General features: G+C 36.5%; 1 protein-coding gene across 1 annotated transcript in view; it reads right to left on the bottom strand.

The window, feature by feature from the left end:
* Nucleotides 1-3,727: 3,727 nt before the first annotated feature.
* Nucleotides 3,728-21,686, bottom strand: part of VWA3A (von Willebrand factor A domain containing 3A) — a 34,796-nt gene continuing 16,837 nt past the window's right edge. The window contains exons 20-34 of the mRNA XM_074840754.1: nt 21,228-21,426; nt 20,718-20,788; nt 19,571-19,729; nt 18,025-18,115; nt 16,850-16,960; nt 16,188-16,285; nt 15,884-16,036; nt 15,098-15,206; nt 14,220-14,364; nt 13,601-13,745; nt 12,394-12,545; nt 9,711-9,837; nt 9,014-9,111; nt 7,456-7,519; nt 3,728-6,240 (exon numbers count right to left, since the gene is read on the bottom strand). Coding sequence (XP_074696855.1) covers nt 6,235-6,240; nt 7,456-7,519; nt 9,014-9,111; nt 9,711-9,837; nt 12,394-12,545; nt 13,601-13,745; nt 14,220-14,364; nt 15,098-15,206; nt 15,884-16,036; nt 16,188-16,285; nt 16,850-16,960; nt 18,025-18,115; nt 19,571-19,729; nt 20,718-20,788; nt 21,228-21,426 — 1,728 coding nt within the window. The 3' untranslated portion in view covers nt 3,728-6,234. The remainder of the gene's footprint in view (nt 6,241-7,455; nt 7,520-9,013; nt 9,112-9,710; nt 9,838-12,393; nt 12,546-13,600; nt 13,746-14,219; nt 14,365-15,097; nt 15,207-15,883; nt 16,037-16,187; nt 16,286-16,849; nt 16,961-18,024; nt 18,116-19,570; nt 19,730-20,717; nt 20,789-21,227; nt 21,427-21,686) is intronic.

Consider the following 21,686-nt stretch of genomic DNA (forward strand, 5'->3'; position numbering starts at 1 on the left):
GTCTCCAGTATACAGAGGAACACTCTTGTCCCAGGGCTAGTTCAGTGAGCACCAGTGCTGGGTACTGAACCACAGAGAGGTGTTGGGTCACAGCCTAGGAGACAGGTGTGTGGAAACTGGGGCTTTGTCCCTTTCATTCTGCAGGTCCCCTTAACTTCACAGGTCTGCATTTTCAGGTCACAGAACAGGAGCAGTGCTCCAGCTGTGAGGTAATAGGAACCTGAATGAGGGTTCTTAATTGCTTGGAAGATACTATGCAGAAAGGAGCCTTTAACAGAGACATAACCAAAGCATGGAGAGCTAAACAGAGGCTTGAGTTAAAAAAAAAGCCATATGTTTTGCCTGAGTCATAGTCAGGATGGGATATTCTGCACTGCCCAAGGGCAGAAAAATAGCAGAAAAGCTTAAGAGCCTAAGCTCTCTTAAAGCTATCTCAAGGACAGGATTTTGCCAAAATAACTACAGCATAACTGCACCCTCTCTTCATTTGACTTATTAAAAATTCTATATCTAAGCCCTAAATTAGTAGAGTTGTTCAGGCTCATCATGTGTTTGAACACCTCCCTGTTCACTTGTTCACATCCAGATGACCAGTCATATGTAGACACAGTCATATGAACTCAGAGCAGCAAGACTCATTTGGACAAACTGACAAATTGCTGATCCTCTCTGCAACTCCCAAAAAGTCTAGACAGATCTGTTGTAGTGTGTAAGTACTTTTGATGAAAGGTCTCTTTGTGATTACAAAAACAATCACCCTCATAACAAGGATTGAGTCTAAAAAACAAGAGAGCAGAGAGAAATGATGATGGTGAGGTATTCACATTTTCAGTGAGAGATGACAGAAAATGTTAAGAAACATTTAAATCAGAAGGTCTTGCAACATTAATGGAAAAGAATGGAACTCTTCTAAACATCGTACCTTGCTGTGCTTAGAATTTTTGCTTCAAAAAGAGAAATCAACGGACCTGAATTTGGGAAAGGAAACTTAAGAATATTTATTTTTCATATAACCAAATGCTTAACATTGGTACATATAAAATATTTCTAAGGAGTGAAGTTGTCCTTAAAGTTTCCCAACACAATATTAATGCAACAACAGATGTTAATTTAATACCGAAAGTATGCATCATTCAAATGCAACATTAAATACTTTATGATAATACAACATTCTTCACATTCCTTGCTAAGTTAGAAAAGAAAGGTACAGAGGCAAAGCAACTTACCCATGTCACACTGTAAGTCTATGCCACAAGGGAAAAGAAGATGCAGATCCTTATTCCTGTTATTAGACAAAGGGTGTATTTTTGATGCCTAACATAGCAAAAGAACAACTGTATGCTAGGACTAAGTTAAGAACCTTTGTGCAGTAAGCTCCAATTTTTCGTTAGGCAAAGATATTAGCCATTCATCACTATGCATTTCAATAGTTTGTCTTTTGTAAAGACATTTTTTCTGTATAACAATGTAATTATTCATTTCCGTATAACAACAACAGGAGAAAGTTATAAATATGTATTTAGTAGAGATGATACTATGCATTTTTTGTTTTTCTCATGCCCTGTCATCTGTTAATGGCTTTTTCTTTTAATACTGTCAGATACAGTGTTTCTAAAACCAATGATATCTACCTCTTTAAACATGTTTTTCCTCCTAAAAAAAAGTGAAAAATCAAGGTTTTCTACCATATTCTTCAGCTAGCTGCAAAGCTAAGAGATCAGATTCTTCTTAAATCCCTCAGTTCTTAACATACATGAACATTCTCACTCTATTCCCTCCTTTTTCCTGTGTCTTTGTGTATTTATTTGTGTTATGATTCTGCATATTTCACTGTTTCCTCACGGAAGGAATAAAGCACACATATACTTCAAAGCACAGGCTTGGAATGTGTCATATAAAATGCTTTTCAACTTACGTTGTTCTTGTTTACTTTGCATTTGTGGTTGCTTTGCATGCTATACAGATACACAGGTCAAATGAAATGATAACTGTGAAACTGCATTGTCAAGTCAGGGTGGAAATACAGGAAGAACAAAGCAACTTCTAATAGCAACAACGAACATGCCTTTTATCAGCTCTTAGGTCTTGTTAGAAAAGGGGACAGTTTATGTAATATTTGAAGGGAAGGAATACAAATCCATCATAAATAAACTGTCCCGAATAAAGGCATGTTTCTATATAATGAGCAGGGATTACAGCTTGGCTTCTTACATATAGGAATCACGGAGAAAACAAAAAAAACCACAGGAGCTATATATATGCAGGTTTAAAAAAGATTATTGAAGACCAATCCTAGGAGGTTTCCTTTTAATTCAAAGGTTTTCTAACGGTTATTGCACTGGAAGAGAGAAGTACAGATCATCATTACTACTACATGGTTTGTTTTTATACCCAAAAAACCATTGGAGGAGTTACAAGGGCATGGGAGGTGGCTTAGGATGGATGGAAGAGGAGGATTTGTTTTGCACTATGCCAGTCAGCTATAATTTAAAAACTTGTCATAACTTCTACCAAGTTTCATTTACAAAGTTCCATTCCCCTCTTGTTATTAATAACCCAGAAATCGTAGCATAAGCTGCAGAACTTTCCAAGTAGGAAAGGAGAAAGGAAAAACCCTCTAAAAGAAATTAAATTTGCTATTTGCTAGTTACTTCTCTATTAAGAAAGAGCCTCAGTACCACATTAAATGTTACCACAATGACGGAGTCAGCCCGTATCACTGAAAGCATGTAAACTTGTGGCTTATAAAGTCAGTCTAATCTACTTATCAAACTCTGGGTAGAATTTAAGATTCTAACTGATGAAGTCTCAAATGGTATGAGTCAGAGATTACCAATCTCCTCACACAGTAGGTCCACTAGTGCATCTAGGTTACGTAAAACCTAGATTCTCTTTATTGTAAGAGATCAGGAAGGAGTAGGATGTTTTCTGATGCTGGCAGGTTCCTGGAATTGGATTTTCCTTTTTTTCTTTTAAAAAAACCCCCCAACATATTCAGAAAGCAAACATCTAATAAGCATCTGTTTGAGAAGGTTTCACAAGAGGACTGAAGTTCAATGGAATGAAAAGTATACTATATACATCTGACTGGTTGAGATGCATTAAAATGATTCAATGAAAATTTTTGTGACTTAGTTGTAGTAATACGTTTGGATGCCTAAAGTCTTGGAACTTTGTAGTTACAAATTTAGATACACACTAGTAGTAGATAACATGCTTATAAAGCACAGAGTAATTGTTACTCAACAAAATTCTAAAGGACACAGCACAACACACACTTATTGCCATTATCTTCCTTAGAAGCAGCATGAACTTCCTGGGGTTGACTCCAATTCAGGCATATTTGGATGGAGGAGTTTGTTACTACGCCAAGCTGTCCCACCCCTCTGAAGGTTGTTGTCCCCTGAAGCAGGTATGGCTGAACCATGCACAAAGGAGCTCCTGAACTGCCAAGTCCACACTAAACTTTTACGAACATTTGCACCATTTAACTGTAGCACAGCAGCTGGAAGTTGACCGTAAATTATGGCAGTACCTGAGCTGTTCCACATGGAGTTACCCACTCTTGCTGTGAAAACAGCACTCTTCTGATAGGGAGTAGAACACATACTGCGAAGTAGCATCTGGTTTAACCGTTTGTCTTTAGTTCACTGCATGCAAATCAATGTATTCAGTGAGTCACAGCAATGACATGACTTACAAACAAGCTGGCAGAAAAATATACATCTTTGTCAATTATAAAACTCCTCTTTTATTATGTCTTGAATACAGTGAACTGCATTCCAGCAAGCATAAACCAGGAAAGCAAATGACATATACCTGACAGATCAACACTGAAAAGTCATTAACAGAGCACTTGATTAATCAGGTCATCACAGCTAAACCATCTCCTTAAAATGTTTTCCTGCCTAAGTAGACCTCAGATTGATGGGAGCAAGTAGGACAGCAGTTTCCAGGTAGGTAATAAGCAGGAGACTGAAACTGTATTTTAAAGGAAGGAGCTGCTCTGAGTAGGTAGCAGGACTGACCAGCCTGCAAGACAACAAGGCTTCAGAAGCATGGAGGCTGCACAGCCTGAAAACACTTAAAAAAAAAAGTAAAGTTGGGTGGGATGCAATGGCTAAATATTGTAACACCCAACTATTTTATAGCTTCTGTGGTTACACAAATTCGAGCGTCAACATTTGTTCCTTACTTTTTAGATGCATTTTTCTGGAACAGGAGACTTAGAAACCCTTAGCCCACACCACCAGCAAAGAGAAGACTCCTGAATTCCTAACACCTACTTTAAGTCTGAGAGCATGCTCAAGAGAACCAGAGAAACTTGCTATGCTCTGCCCACAGAAACAAATGACCGTCTAAACCAAAACAAACAGCTGAGTGATGAGTATGAGTGTAGGCTACAGTGAATTTAGGATTACATAGACCTGTTGACAATCAGTTTATACAGACACTGTATAAATGGAATTGTTTTGTATGAGTAAAATCTCCGAACACCACGTATTATATAGGGGAAAGAAAAGGCTGTAAATGAGAGGTTTGACAGGTTGCAATCTAACACAACACTGATGCTTATCCACATTTTCAAAATCTGACATGTGCATTACTATCTTATTTCACAAAAAGTCTCTGATACCATTTAACATACCTATCCAAGTATATTTCCTTTTAAGGTTCTTTTAAAGGACCTTTATAAGAATATCAGAATCTATGCTACAGTATTGTGACGTTTCTTAGATCCTCCGAGAAATAAGTAAGAATCTCTTTTTGGTAATGCAGAAACCTCATTCTTTCCACCTGGATCTACTGTTTTAACATTTCTATTAGTAGAAATCCACTCATTTTATCAGTGATCATCACCTAATATTTATATACCCCAAATAAAAATGTAACTAATCCTATTAATTTACAATTAAGATTTTCATATCAAAGCATCTCAGCAGTTACACACATACAAACACATTACTAATAAAATCACAGAAAGTGATGCAGAGCACAAAGCACCATCTTAACTGCAGTATTCCACAGCAGGCTGATACTAGCATGGAATGCAGGAGTCAGCTGGTGCAGAACATACAACACTAAAAAGAGGCTTTTATGATAGAAATAATTTTTAATTCTTTAAGGAGACAAAACAGATGTAGGGACAGAAAAGACAGTATTTCCCATATCAGAGTATATCCCATCAGCTGGCACTCAGGAGATGGAAATGGTTCCTAAATAAATTCAGATCAAGTACCTGAATTTTGCAGTCTGAATCCATTTTTGTTAAATATTACATATATTAAACACCTATTCCTAACCTTCTGAAAGACAACAGTAAACACCTGCAAAATACCAGTGAATTGTCATTGCAGTTTCTCGGTAAATAAAAGTGTGTTTCATAAATCAACTGGAAAAATATATGCCTCATTACTGCAATTAGCTTAAACTGGATTTTCTTATATGGTACTGGCAAACGTTTTTATTCTTTCTAGGACAGGAAACATATAAAAACTTAATAGAATCGCTTAGAAGAATGGCAGTGTCTGGTTACACAAACATAACTAGGCTTTATCAGCAGCAAGATACTACTTGCTTGCACGTCTGATGAGTTCTGAATCATCAACTCTAAATCTTTCTCTACTGCCAACACAAAAAACCAAAGAGTCGAAATAATTATTAGCAAACTTCTATTGGCAAAAATATTCATTCCAAGCTTTCTTTCCTGCACTAAGGTTATTTCTTGGACTCCTATGCAAAACTGGCTAAAGAATTCTCTTTCTAGTGTCACAGCCATCTGTGCCATCTGTTAGGGATAATGAGCACCAGTAAGCAAGTCTCAAACCAACTGCCAAAAAAGACATCTTGGACACACCACCACTAATTGAAGCAATTATTAGTATGATGCAGTAGAATAAAAGAGAAACAAAAGTTGTGACCCTATATAACTACTAATTATATTAGAAATAGATACACTTTTAAAATTTGCATTAGCTATATTGAAAAATATCCTCTACTTATGTTTAAACTTTGGAGAGTTCAGGGCTTCATTTACTTTGAGTCCTGTGAAGTCTGCAAATGGAGTAAGTCTGCAGCACTTATCATCTGTAACTCCTTCTCTTGACAGTTCAGAGACAACAAATACACCTTTCCTCTTCCCGCTTGAAGCTGGAAGCTTTAAGCACACTCTGAAAAGAAGCAGGCTAGTGGTACAACTCCAAACCTCTTCAGCATCTTTTCTTCATCTAAAATTTAATCCTACAAGTGAAGCACATGAATAATTTTAAAAATACAATTCAAAATATATAAACTGCATAGGTTCACCATCACCCTTGACAAAATGGTAATGAAAAAAACAATATAAATTAACTTGATTAACTTCCCATTTTCCTTACTTACATGTTTAATCGTGCTACAATGCTATGTACTGTCTGAAGTACGTTAATACACTTTACAAGCAATACAGTCTACCTTGGAAGGTCAAATAACAGAGATGGTTGTGGAACACTAGCCTCTGTCTCTACAGGTCTGTAAGAACTTTCTTGCTACTACGTGATGGTTATATATCTGTTTCCTCTCCAAGCATCTCTCTCTAGTGATCAGCCCTTATGAATTCTGCACATACTTGACCAGGCTCCAGGTTCCATTCTCCATGAAGCAAGCATTCTTAACCAGTGCGTCTGACTGGATCTTTTTTAGTTCTCTTTGAACGACTGGGCAATGTTTGCAAACCAAAATACAAACTACTACTATGGAAACAAGGATTTAAAAAACAGTCTCACTGTATATCTGCCTTACCCAATTCCTTGATGAGTATCTTAGCAGTCTAAGTTCTCCAGTGCAACTCTCTGTAGTTGTCTGCATGTCCACTTTTCCACCCTCAAACAGCTCTGTGACAAATGCTCCTGTCTTGTTGAACCCTGAGAAAGTACTTCCACCCAGCAATTTCTTTTTTCCTGTAATTTTTACTTTGTCAATTTAAAAGCAGCAGGTTGGCTCTGTGAGAGGTTTAGTTTGTTCAGCTGCCTCTCCCACGACGTTTTAATAGTCCAGTGTTTGCTGAGGCTGTCTTTACTGTTAGTGAGGTCTTTTTTCAGTCAGCCTTGTTCATTTAACTGATAAATCATGCAGCCCATGTAGCAATTGTTATTACAGCCATTACATCTGGTCCTAACCCTCTAATGGGCTTAGCTGTTTGCTCTTAGAGAGAGCTAAACAATTAATATTTACAAATACACATCTGCCTTGCTCCTTTCACCCCAAACATAGTTCTCTTTGAACTATTCTTTGTGTATGTTTTACACTGTGGACTAGCTCAGTTATGAACTAAAATCATTACGTATGTTTTCAACTTCTGAAAAAGTCACTGCTAGAAATTAATACGTTTTACGTCAGGCTTATGAAACATTATCCTTCTACTGAAATATATGAACTATATATAAACTATGATCTAATTGTGATGACTATATTTACCTGAGCACTTTTTTTAAAGCCTGAGTTGTCCTTCTGGTTTATATTCCATTTTTGTAGTAATAACCTGTTTGAAAGAAAAACAAAATCCAAAGAATTACAGCAGCTTTTCACAGAGAAATATAGCAGCTTTGTATCTCCGTTTAGCTATGCCCTCCTGTGACAGAAAATCTTTTCATTGAGGAGATATAACGCATTTTAAAGCTCATTGCAAGTACTTTTGCCCACTATTACTATTGAAATGGCACTTTCTGTTTCTGGATTGGCAGTTAGGAAGTGTAACAATGAAGAAACATAAGGATCAATATAATTTAACTGTCCTTCACTCCAGTTCTAGGCAGGTATCAAAGTCAGCTCTGAATGACACCAGAAGCAGCAGGGAATGGTGTGCCACCTGAGCCAATTCAGTTTACTGACATACAGATGGCATGCAGTGCCCACAGGGCTATGCTGCTTCCAGGAAACGACTTAGCTCATCTGGAGTCTGCTGGGACACCTCTGCCTGGCGTCACATTGCACTGTTGTCTGTTATATAACTGTTAACAGAAAAGGGAAGAAGAAACCACGCTGAGGGGGGATGCTGAAGATAAAAGAAAGGGAGACAAACCTGAAGAGTGTTGGCAGAATATTCTTTTTCTATAGAGAGAAAAGGAAGCTGAAAATTACAGTAAAGAACAGAAGAGGGGAACACACAGGACAAATTCTGGTAGGCCCATGACTTAATAGGGAAAGGACAAAGATTAACAGTCAAATTACTTAGGAAAGCAGAAAAAGACTCAGAGGAAAATGACTTTGTCAGATCCTTCAGTAAATCAGGAAGTGTAAGAAGAGTGAAGAGGAAAGCTTAGGGAATCTGCCCAGAAAAAGGCTGGTAGAAACTTTACAGCTCTTTAAGGGCAAAAAGAAAGGCAGATTGATGGTAACTTCAAAAGTAAATGGGTTGCAATGGGATTGTTTGAGAACAGAAGAAAAAGCTCACATTATTCCATGCAGAGAACATAATTCTAGCAAAGAATGGATGATGATGCAGTTAGAGGAGTCAGGATGAGGCAGAATAGAAGCGGCCCATACAGATTTTGGAAAATAAAAGTAATTTGCATTTCCGAGTAAGAAGTCATACTAAAGGAAAAGGTATTAAAAAGAACATTGCATCACATTAACAAGAGTAAAATTTCTCTTTTAATAATATATATGAAAAGAAATACATTGATTTGGTGGATGAACTCAGCAAGGAGAGGAAAACTTAATATAACTTCTTTGACATAAGAAATGGAGGGACAACAACTGAGAGAAAACAACAGCCCTGAAGTTTAACACATTGTTAGAATCTGCTCAAATCCTTTACTACGATGTTAGCTAATTGTGTAAGATCTTAAAACTAAATCCCTCTGAAGCAGACAGCTTGCTTGCATGTCACTTTCCAAGCCTCAAAAACCACTAAAATTGACAGTACAAGAAACAGCAATGCTTTTTTAAATAGCAGACCTGGAAGTCAGATGTTCATGTCTTCCTTTCATGAAATAAAAAAGCAATTATTGAAAGATTCTTGATAAATACTCACCTCAAAGATTTTGCCTGCTTTAAGAAACTTCTAGCTTTTGCTACTTCTTGAGTAAGTTTCTTTAAATCATCTCCTTCAAAGTAAGGGAAAACTGGATCCTGAAAACAGAATTAAAATATTCTACTTGCACCTATTTATTATTTTCAATTTCTACCAATTTAATTAACTGAGCCTAAGCTCTAAATTTCCCTACTCCTATCTACTTGCAGAGAAGGTCTTGGTCTTACAAGGGAAGACCAGATCAACCCTGGACTGAATATAGTTCTGTTCACTAACATATTTTTCTGCTGTGGCAATCTCCAAGATCTCCTGCTGAAGCACTAACATGCTAAACACTGTATAAGGATTTTACAATTACATAAATGAAATATAAGAGGGTAAGGATAAGAAAGTACAGTAAAAGCTAAAGTTAGCTTAAAACCCACAGTGTCCAGATACAGGTTTTTGCTTCTCTTTCAAAAACTGTACTGCATTGTATACTTCTGTCATGGGTTTGGTCACCTGACCAAGGAAGCTAGCAGAAAGGCAAAGCCAGATATTAAGATTTCTCCTTTCAGTTTCAGTGTGAAGTATCTTAGGAGTCTTATATTAATTTTTCTCATGATTTTTCTCTTTTAAATGTAGTTTGACTACTGTTGAAGAACTAAGTGGAAATGAAACAAAACCAAACCCAACAAACCCAATCTATTTAACATACATCTTCATCATCAAGCCCCTCTGTCAATGTTTTGTGTGCTGCTAATTGTCCATCCACATCTCCAAAACTGCAATGGTAGCGCCCTCCTGTTTGGGAAGCAAGCTTCTTCAGAAATTCATTAGCTCCTCTGTTAACAACAATGTAATACGTTACTTAGGAAAATTATTTCTCTGAAAGCAACAACAATAGAAAAAGACTTTCTAAGAATTCCTCAAAAATATTACAGCAAAACAAATCATTTGGAGGACACAATTATAAACTTCTGTATCATTTCTAATTGTCAATTGCTAATGAAGAATATACACTGCTTAGCTGTCATAACCTCCAAAATCAGGCTACTTTTGGACAAGAGGTTCAGTGTAGCAACAGAACCAAAAAAGAAACTAAACCAAGAAATCCAGAAGTCAGCTGGCAGATAAAGGACAGTAATATTTTACACAGGGGAGAAAAACCAAAAGCTGGGAGATTCCGTAAAGGGAAAAAACTTTTTGTGCACGCCCTGTATTCTATTCTCTTGCCTAAGCCTCTATTACTTGTCATTGTCCAACAAGAACCATTGGGATAACTTGTACAGTTGTTACTGTATTTTGATTGCAAGTATGCCAAATCACACACTTTTACTGCCATTTATACATCATTTGAGAGTTCTGTCTCCCAAGCACTAGCACTGCAAAGTCAGAAATAGTCATAAATCCATTCATTTCAAGTAAGCTTCAAGAACCAATTCCGTTCTAGAACTGTACATTAAAATCTCCACAACTAAGAGATTTCTTTGAAAGGAAGCAGCAGATTTTGTTTCAGAGTAACTCATAGTCAGAACTGACATCTTTCTCCCTTATTAGCAGGTTTCCTTAACAGACAGTTATTGGCTACTGACCAGTTCACCAAATGATATGCAAATAAATTAACTCAAAATATTAATAATTAAAAGACTTTTCATAAATACTTAAAGTTGTTTTTTTCAACTTAGGACCAATAATTCAAAGTTTTTATCAGAAAGAAAGATATACAAAAGCCTTCAAAATTACACTCTTTTCCCGTCAAACCTCACTTCCAAAATCAAAGACCACAAACTATGTATCAAGTGGTCTATTACTTCTCCCCTTAATGGCTTGAAAGATGCCATCCAAACTGTCATCCTTTGAGGGATTTAGCTTTAATGTCTATTAGCTACCATGGCAGTATAGTATCTGGCCAGTTTAACTAGGAGCAGTAACAGAGTTTTGAACCAAATCCCCCACTTATTTTTGTCTGCCACATACTGGTTGGGCTCTCACAGTAGCTCTGTTGTGTGCAAACTATACTCCTTTAGTAGGAGGCTAATCTAGAAACTCCAGTAGACATATGCTCTCAACACTTATCAGGCATTAGTGTGGTAGTATTACCACAACATTCTCCAGTGTACACCTAGCAGACATGCCTACAGATGCCTCCCTATTTTCTTATGACTATCATCTCTCAGACTTCCTTGAGATTCTGCTGGTCTTTCCTCATCCATCCTCACTCCTGCTTTGAAGTATTTTGCCTTTCCTATGACACTATTTTCTGATGCATGTTCACCTTCTTGAACCTTTTATTTCTTCTACTTTTTAATCTCTTTTTAGGCTCTATTCCATTGTTGTGGCATCTACCCCACAGGATGCAAACAGAAAAAGCACTCTTGTCACTTTGTGCTATGAGAGGGTCAATGCTATCTCATGGCAGCTGGATAACCCAACAGCATTATCCAGAAGTTGTTAACCTCGTGACTGCCACTGGGACAGCACGGTTGGCAGGCAATGCTGCATTCGATTCAAGGACACAAAGGCCAAGTTCTTGAAGACCTGGGATAACTGCATTTTGAAGTGGCAGAGCGGACATGCACCTATTCTAAAAAGCCTGAAGAGCTGGTGGCCTCTTTGGCTATCTGCTCCCCACATCAGACAGCCACAGGCATGAATGAGAATCTAGAGGAGCACATACTTTTTGATATTGTCCCATGGTCTCCAATTCTGGACCATGCAAAGATCCCTGAAAAGGAACATCCAGAGATGTATCTTTAATCTACACCCCATCATGGCTGGCATTAGCACTTTCCTAGTGCTCCTAATTCCAGTCCAGGTAACTGTATTAACTTTTCACGTCCCTACAGAATCATAGAACGGTTTGGGTCGGAAGAGACCTTAAAGATCATCTAGTCCCAACCCCCCTGCCATAGGCAGGGACACCTTCTACTACACCAGGTTGCTCAAAGCCTCATCCAACCTGGCCTTGAACACTTCCAGCCACAGCTTCTCTGGGCGACCTGTTCCAGTGTCTCACCACCCTCACAGGGAAGAATTTCTTCCTTACATCTACTCTAAATCTGCCCTCTTTCAGTTTAAATATACATAAGGATATGTATATGATAGACTAGTGATAGAACTACAGGGAAGACCTCAGTGCTGCAGACTAGTGATACATATCACTTCTCTGTGTGCGTGAAGGCAACTCTCTCAAGGACATAAGCTGTGGGAGATGAAGGACATGTGGCAACTACCTGTGTTAGAACAGCCTTCCCAGTTCCCACATGTATGAATGTCTAGCTCAATCCTGCTGTTTGGTGAACTGAGCACGTAGCACTTTTTAGTAACACAGCCTTTTGACAATAAATAAACCAGTAATTTTAAAGATTTTTTTGTTGTTCTTGTAAAGTATCATATACCTGTCTGTACAGCTAAAAGAAATGGTGTGGATTTTAATATCGTGTTTCTTTCTCAATCTTTCAGTTTCTTTCAAAATCAGACTGCAACTGGTGTCTGGTTTTCCATCAGTCAATACATACAGTGCCTCTACACCTTGGAAACTGAGAGCCTTCTGAAAAGCAGAAAATAAGCTTAAACAATTAGTACATTTATATAAAAAGTTATACTTAAGAATGAAAATGCTATTCCAATTATTTAATAGCTTTATATTTACCACATCACGAATTAAGTTAGTATTGTCTTTTCCTTTTCACTAAGTACGAAAGAGATCAAGGATGTAAATTTGAAAAATAAAGAAGTAGATAATTTGTAGCACAAGACAATATATTCATAAACAGGGCATCACCAAAACCTGCCTCACTGAAATAAGCAAATTAGCTGGTTTTGGAGAACTGCTGACAGAAGATTTTTACATCACATTTTGTGGGAGTTAAAGATGCTTAATGCTTGAAAATCACGCTTACTAAGACTTGGCCTTTTTATATTGTGAAAACTTGCTATGGTAATTGACTTAGTGGACATTTTTGTAATACAGACGTGCATTATGGTTCTAGTGGACTTGATTCACCATAAAATCCATAAAATTTATAAGGAGATTCTGCAAGGCTGTCTAGAAGAGCAATCATTCATTTAAGGCAACATTTGTTTTTTGATTCAAATTTTAAATTTAATGAAGTTGCAAGTTCTTTCAGTCTCTGCTTTATTATTACTAGTTAATTTCTACACTGAGAATCTTTATAGGAGAAAAGTTTCTTCACCTGTTACTGAAGTTCAAGAGTTGTACTCAATGCCCATGTGATTCCAACAAACACTGCTTCTTTAAAACCCCTTTTTGACTCAGAGCAAATATATCACCCACAGTTGTACATAAGCATAATTTTGAGCAACTGGCTATTTTATCTCTCCAATATTCTTTGAGCACAAATATCAATGCAACTATTGATACTTCACATTTTTCTTAAATTCAGTATGAGTAATGAATTCTAGTATGTATGAGCCCTGGGGACAGAACAATGACTTGATTTCAGATCTGTTCAACGTTTTGCATATAAAAGTGTTGCATGCTTTGACCAAATAATTTTCCTAAAACATTATCAGTCAGATGGAAGTGTTTTATCACCACAAGACACGATGTCTTCTCCAAAATGTGGTACACAATTTACTAACCTGTAAAGCCATAAGGATGCGTGTATTACCATAAGCATGGAATTTGGACACCCACTGCACAGCATCATGACATGTTTCATCAGTTGCCTCTACAAGACACTCCTTCCAAGTCTCTGTATTTTCTGCAAATCTCAGCAGGTTAAACCTAAGGAGAAAGATGCCTCACAACATTCAACCCCAACCTATACCATCAGTCACTTCCAATAAGCCAGTTTTGAAATAAATAAAATCCAAAACAAACCCAAAGCCAATTAAAAAACCCAAAACAACCCAAAAGAAACAAAACCAAGAGCCTAGTGTTGGAATAAGATCTTCAGCTTTGGGAGAGTCAGAAAGCATATCTCGCTCTCTATGAACAGAAAATCTAGGCCAATGCTGAGCCCAAAAGAATAAAGAGTATCAGCCTATGGCAAGTGAAGCTCAAATCTTAAAGAGCTGAGAATGAAAAGCTGGTTAAAAAGAAGAGCAGAAAAAGCAGTTCATGTCACATGCATATTATGCACTAACATATAATAATTACTTGTACTGCATTTCAGTACTGTATTATTTGTGATTATTAAGTAATCTTATTACATAATAAGTAGTGCAGATTACAGTATTCATCAGTAGTTTATCATACCTGACTTCATTTTTTCTCAGCTGTTCCCAGATAAGGGAGGCAAGTTCTTTTGTGATATGTGGCAGATATGAGTCCATAGAACCAGAGGTATCAATCAAAACACAGACATTTGCTTCTAAAATCGTACCAAACAATCTTCGACTTCCTGGGCCAGAACATTAAAACTAATTAAGTGTCATTACATAGACTTATTTTATTGAACATACCATTTTATTGAGCATACTGTAAAATCTTCGGTCTTTAGGGGTTATTCTGGGTACACTTCTGCATAATAAATTCTGTTGAAACTAGGTAGTTCAAAGGTTAATAACAGAAAAGTCTTCTGCAATTCAAATCTAGCACTATCAAGCGCTAATTACTAGCCAATTGGAGCAACTTGCATTAAACAATTTGTAGCTTCTACTTTACAATCCAGCAAAAAATTTAAACTGTTCCCCAAAGATCTTTATGAGCAACAGAGGGATCAAAATACTTTTCACCAGCAGTGACGCTGAAATTCTAAATAGGGCACATTCTTAGCAAAAGAAACAGAAAAGCTAATTTTGCTTGTATATGTTATTGTATACATTCTGTTGACAGAAGTTTCTGACACCAGAAACCTTGTATTCAAAAACACAACATATAAAAAGGAAAAACTTACATCACAGCCCTTATTATTTCACAGCAAGCTAGATGTTTATCAGCTACACAGGTGCTGAATTATCTTGTAGTTCTTACTTTATTGTCATAAAAGTACTTTCAAAAATTTCAATAAAATACAAAATGGATGACCTTTATTCATATTTGAGGTCCAGATTTATTCTATTAGGAATAGTAGACAAGAAGATTTTATGTATGATTAAACTGTGCTTTATAGAAGAACAGATGCACACAAATACCTGACAGAAGCCACTGTATTCTTTGTATATAGCGCTGCAACACTTTCTCCAGTTGTTCAGTGTAGATTTCCAGTTCTTTAGACTGAAACTGCAGATGTTTCACAACCCCCTGGAAAAATTCAGTTTGTACAAGAGCATCTTACTTCAGGAGATTTGAGCTCAGCTGCTATATATGCAATGTCTGAATTAGAAATCAGGGAGATTAGGTTTTTTGTCTTTACCTCTATGAAATAGTGTAAGAAAATTTTTGCAACTCTGTTGCTACTAAATAACGGGTTTACCCAAATTAGGAAAGCCTAGTTCTCATCTCAGCAAGCTGAGCTGGGCAACAAAATGATATAATTTGACTCGACAGGTGCATCTGTTGCATTGATTTATAGATATAATAGATATAATAGAGCAATAATATCTTGGACTTAACTTTCTATGCTTCTCTCCAGTCATTACACAAAGTAAACCAATCAAGATCCACCATTTTCCCACTTCTGACTCACACATGATTTTTAAAAGCTTTACTTAAAATTTTAAAATTATTTTTCACACTGTATGAGCAGAGGAGATGCTATACGTTCTAAGGATCCCATGCGGTTTGCACTTCAAACATACTAAGTATTTTTTGTGGTGAACAAAAGACATTCTCTAGCTTTCTAATTGAAGGGTGATTTAGAAAGAACAGGGAATAGTGGAGGGAACATCACACTGCCAAGCCACAAACATTGATCAACATCCATTGTCTTAAACAAAGCCTTTCAATGTTGTAGGTATATGACATCTGCAAAAGCTTACATTGATTTCTACACTTGGGAAGATAGTACAGTATTTTGCTGACACTTTCTTGTGCAGAGACTCCACAGTTTTCTTTTGGTGAGTACAGCCTGGACCAAACACCAGTCTGGGCAATTCCAGTTTAAGCTTTTTAATACTGTACTTGGTCAGCCACTTGTAAGACAAACAGATGTAGCAATTGGTTGTTAGTAAATATTAGAACAGTTTAAGTAACAATACATTGTACAGAATCAGAATTAACATGTTCACATTAATTCATATGGATGATTCCAAAATTGGAATTTATCAGGAAGGAGCAAAATACCTCTTTGCTTGAACAGATTTCCTCTTTTTTTGGCAATGTAACAGAGGGAACAGACTTTCTTACGCACATTATCTTTGGATACTTTCGGTATACTGTACCTAGTTAAGAAAATGAACAAAGCAATATTGGAAGCCCTAGATTTAAATCATGGCCCCTTTGAATCACGTATGACTGTTGATTAAAAAAAACCAAACAACCCCAAACAAAAAAAACCCCAAACCCACAGACTAGCAGTTCATACACAATTCCACATTTGAAAAAAACGCAGTTTCTATAGATCAAAGTACTTTAAAAAATCACTTATTTTTAAAATCTGTCACCTTCAAAAAATTCCAAATGAAATCTTCTGTAATCATCTAAACCATGATGACAGCATTTTTCCTTAGAGCATCTTTGACCAAAAGATCCCAAAGGACTTAAAAAAACCAAACCAAACCACCCAACAAAACAAAACACCCAAAAAAACAAAATAAAAAGAGCCAAAAAGAGCCACCCCGCAAACCAAACATCAAACCAAAAAAACCCACCACTACTTGATAAGTGAGACTCACTTCCACTCATTATTTAAAGCACACTGATTATCAGTGAGTTAACATCCTAACAGCTTCATGATAAAAATGCTGATAAAAAGGCTTCAGCCATCATATCCTGATAACACATACCCACATGTCTTCCTTTATCAGTATAAAATACTGACACAGAAAACTCTGGCTGCTTCCTCGGTTTATGCTTTCTTTTATTCTCAGTCTGAGGCCATTCTTTTATTGCTTGTGCTACCAAAAAAAAAAAAAAAGTTGACTTACTTCAGCTAGATAAAACTCTTACATGCAACCCTGTTCTTGAGTTCATAATTTCCCATTACCACAATTATAAATCAGATATTAGATACTCGTTAAGAAAAATCCATATTTTAGAACTACTTATGCTACTTCCATAGAAATGGAACCAAAATGTTTACAAGTTTATAAATTATGATCAGGAAGAATGTCACAAGGTATAATTTGAAAAGATTAGGTGTTTACAATAAGCATAGTATTTGTTGGAAAAGCCAATTAACATTGCACAAAGCACCTCATATGCAAATATGAATCCAGATTTGTAAACACTGCTACATATTGACAATCCCATTTCAATAAACCAGATTTCAAGACTCAGATTTAATGACAAAAAAAAATTGCAGCTGTTAGCAAAGATGCAAAGAAAAAACAGAGGAAAATTACAGAAAGGAATTGGACTTTAAGAGACCAACAGTCACTGGAATCAATTTAAGAGCTGTTTCATATACCAGGAGCAGTTGCAAGAGTCAGCACTTCAGATAATCTGACATTTATGGGTTTTTTTCCTTCACTACTGGATCATAAATCAATCAAGTGGAATAACTTAATTACAATGTGATCTAACAGTATTAGCAGAACTATATATATTGAACTAATAACATAATCAATTTCTGAATTGTTGAGCCTTTGAAAAAAATTGTGTATGAAGTGAAACCAAGAGCAGTGATGTTCTAATTACGGCTTCCGGCAGGGGACAAAGTTGGGCTCGACTTTCCACCACACACATTTAACATTTCCTGATATAGGATGGACAGTCAATCATGTGATTGATAACTGGAAATAGTTATACAGCTGTGCAGTGTTCCTTCTGCTTACAACCTAAAAGAAAGCTAGACACATTACTCATATCAAAGCAATTTCAAAACAACTGCAATGTTTCCTATCAGTCTGATTAAAGATTGAAATTTCAAGTGTTTCTAAAACTTAAATTAAAGCTCTAAGGTACTATTTTCTTTTAACTCAAAGAAACTGAAGACTAAAAGCCCCTAAACCATACAGACCTGGTGGAATTTCTGCTTTGGCACTAGTAGGACGCCATGCCAGTACTCTTAGGGAAGCATTTCTCTCTGCACCATAGTTGTCTTTGATATACTATAAGCACATATAATAAACAAAAAATTTTAAAAAGTATTTCAGTTGGATCATAACTGCATTGTTCAAAACTGTAACTATCTTTCATTATTCTCTAATTCCTGTTTCACTCTGGCTCTTCTAACAAGTCAGCAGATTGCCATGACAACTTGTTAATTTGTGATTTCTTCCTAGGTTAAGTAACTAATTGCTCTGTTTTAATTATCTTGCAAAGTTCATTTGCTGCCATAAAACTAAAGACTCTACAGGCAGACAAATTTGGACCATTTTTGTCACTTGAAGGAGCAGTCTAGTATGGTAATGGCACTGTTTTATAGAATATAGTATGTAGTATTTTCCTCAGAGTTTTATTGAATATTGGAAGCCTAGTGCTGACAACAGTAATTTTTCCTTTAGGTATGGCTCAACCCTCTAGGGGCTGAGCAGCCTGCTAAACAACATGAACACCTGTTTAACCCTACTGTAGGATCAGACTTTTGCTGTGACACGGAGACTTCAAGTCATCTAACTTAATATACAGCTCTACTATAAATATCAAACATCTACAGAGAAACCTGTCTCACTTTTCGACAAGTTTAATAGCTGTAAAACTATGCTATGTAGTAGTATCTCTGAGTGATTACTTTTTTCCTGCTTTTGTGAAGAGGTGTTGAGAATACACTGGTTTTGATAAAATAGCATGGAAGACCTGTTTGAGCTTACCTACAAAGGTCTTTGCAACATGAACACACCTACACTTAAGAGTGCCATTCCCATTTCAAACATGAGACCTGAAAAATTCAGGTCAAAAGTTAAGTATATCCTTTGCAATAGGCAGTTCTGTATCTAGTCATTTATACACCAAAGTAGTGGCACTGGCCATATTACAGATTTGCACACCCACTCAAAATAGATGCACACACAGTCAAAACTAACAAGGAAATCAGCAAAATCCCAAAAGACTCAATAGCATAGCTCCATGGAAATAAGCACAGTGGACAGGAAACAAATCCTGAATCCTATTTCTTGTTTTATGCTGGCTCTCTGTATGGCCAAAGACATGCTACTCAGCTACAGCTGTCTCATCTGTAAATGAGCAGAATACCATAAAATTCAGTACTTGCTAGAAGGACTTGTAAAATAGACTAACTTGGTAAAGCACATTTCTGCTTTGCGTTTGTTTTCATTAAACACTGAATTTTTAAGGTCAGAGAAGGATTATTTAGACAATTTTAGACACCACAATGTGGTTCCATTATAATTAATTACTTAGCAGGACTTAATAAGATGTACTTTTTTGTTTATGTAGCATTTTGAACGCAAAATAAAATGTAAATTCAGAGTACTATCTCAGTGCTGGTTTAATTCCTTCAAATTTTCAGCCTGAGCACTTCTGTCACAAAGAGCAGCATCTGATAGTTGGGTAGGATCTCTAATTAAAACACACAGCATATTAAAAATGGGACCATTTCAAACCGTTCTAGCCAGACTCAGAGCTGTGGGTTTAGGAGATGGCAACTTCTGTGGCTGCCTTTTCTCTTTCTTCATAAGCATGTTTGAGTCTCCTTCTGGTATAAATGGACGAACAGACCGAGTTACTGAACGTTGCTTTAAGGATTCCACTAGGAATGCACACTGAAATGGAAGTTCACATCATTTAGTAATTCATATATGTGAAATTTAAGTACATGACATTTCAAAGACAGGCCTTCTGTATTTATTACTTTAATAATAATTAATACCAAATTTATTAATCTGGTAATGCTTAACACCTGTAACTGAATAGAAACCCTGCTGTGCTGTGCTTGCTCAAACATATAGGAGAGAAATCCTTCCTACTCTGAGCAAACATTCTAAAAAGAAAAGGCAACAGTACACATACCAAGACCAGAACAAATTGGAAGATAATGAACCAAGTAGATGCACTATTAAATGATAACAAAATATTTTAAGATCCCATTGAACATCCACCAACTCTTCTTTTTAAAAATACTTCTGTGACTCAGACTTGCATGCAACCAGGTACTCAGACCTCTGGACATATATCTCACTGTATATATCTTTCTAATCACACTTTAGCAACAACCACCATACTGCCAGGCTGGCTATACTGCCTCAGTCACTTTGTTAGGTATCTTTGGAAAAAGCCACATGCATGTTATCTGGAGAGATATGGTCTAGTTCTATACCCTTAGTACATTTCAAAAAACAATTGTTTTAGAACTGAACTAAGGTATTGTACCAATGACAAACCCTCCCTCCACTGTGACTTATAGGAACATATTATATATTTGCTATATATTTAACTTTCTAATATTTTTATACATATATAACAGACATACTTGAGAAGAATTCATCATAGGATTGGCAATAAAGAGGACAATCACTTCAATTGTACAAGGAAGTATTTGATACGGAATCATGGCCACTCCAACACCCATCACTGCAGTGATATTACACAACTGCTTCCTAGTCCATATTTACTCTACAGTGACTATTCTCACACTCCAGAGCATTCCCGCCCATCTTACAAGGATTTTAATTTTGTCCAATCTTCTGCATTGTCAGCTGAACAAACGCTGTTGAATTTTTTCTGACTTAAAAAGATACATGTAATTCATACCTTTTGGGAGTAGTTGTTTGCTTTTTCCATTTCAGACACAATAATAGTGATATCATCACTTTCAAAAATACCTGATAATCAAATACATGCTAATCAGCGTGGGGTTTTTTAAGTGTACAAAATATATTTTTTTTTTTGAAGTCTACAACAATTTGTAGAACATGTCAAATATCAATGAAAAGAATCAAAAAGCTTTTCTTTCCTGTACGACAGGCAGTGTGGACCTGTCACATTAGTAACTATATTTTAAATGTGCATCTTTAAAATATCTAGCAGAAAATAGTGAATTCAAACAGAAAAAAAAAATTCCTGCATTAAGGCTGCATTATGATATTCTGCAATATAACTGAAAGCCTCAATCAAACTAGGCCCTCTGTTTATATCTCAGCGCTAGGATAGCATTATCACATCCTAAAAAAGTAAACTCCTTGATTTGAGGGAAAAAACCCATTAATAAATATTATTTCATTAATGAAAGAGAACTACGTGTTGACTTTCCTTTTCACATACCTGCTTCTCCAAACCAGTGAAATCTCCCATTGGCTGCCTGCACTATTTTTTTAAAAGCAATGGCAGTTTCAGCTGGGTTAGCATAGCGGGCTGGAATAATCCCATTGGAGTCAACATCCTCCATTACACTGAACAGACAGACATGAAGCTGCAAATCAAAACCTCTGCAAACCTCAGCCACATAAGCACTGACTGTGTGCTGTAAGACAGAGGGCAAAAGAAAAAAAAAGAAAAAAGTCAGCGTGACCCTCTAACTCAGATGAGCTTCCATCTGCTTCAGTGGCCCCTAAACTGATGTACAAACACTCCCAACCCAAGCAGTTCAGTACAGGAACATACCCTCAGTAGCTGAATGCCTCAGTTCATGTATATACACAAAAACTGTTGCTATTACTAGTAACAATGGCAACAGCATTACTGCAGCTGAGAAGTGAGGTAGCTATAGGACACAGGTCATGG

The sequence above is a fragment of the Strix aluco genome, chromosome 15 (genome assembly GCF_031877795.1).
Source record: "Strix aluco isolate bStrAlu1 chromosome 15, bStrAlu1.hap1, whole genome shotgun sequence".
In the NCBI taxonomy this organism is placed as follows: domain Eukaryota; kingdom Metazoa; phylum Chordata; class Aves; order Strigiformes; family Strigidae; genus Strix; species Strix aluco.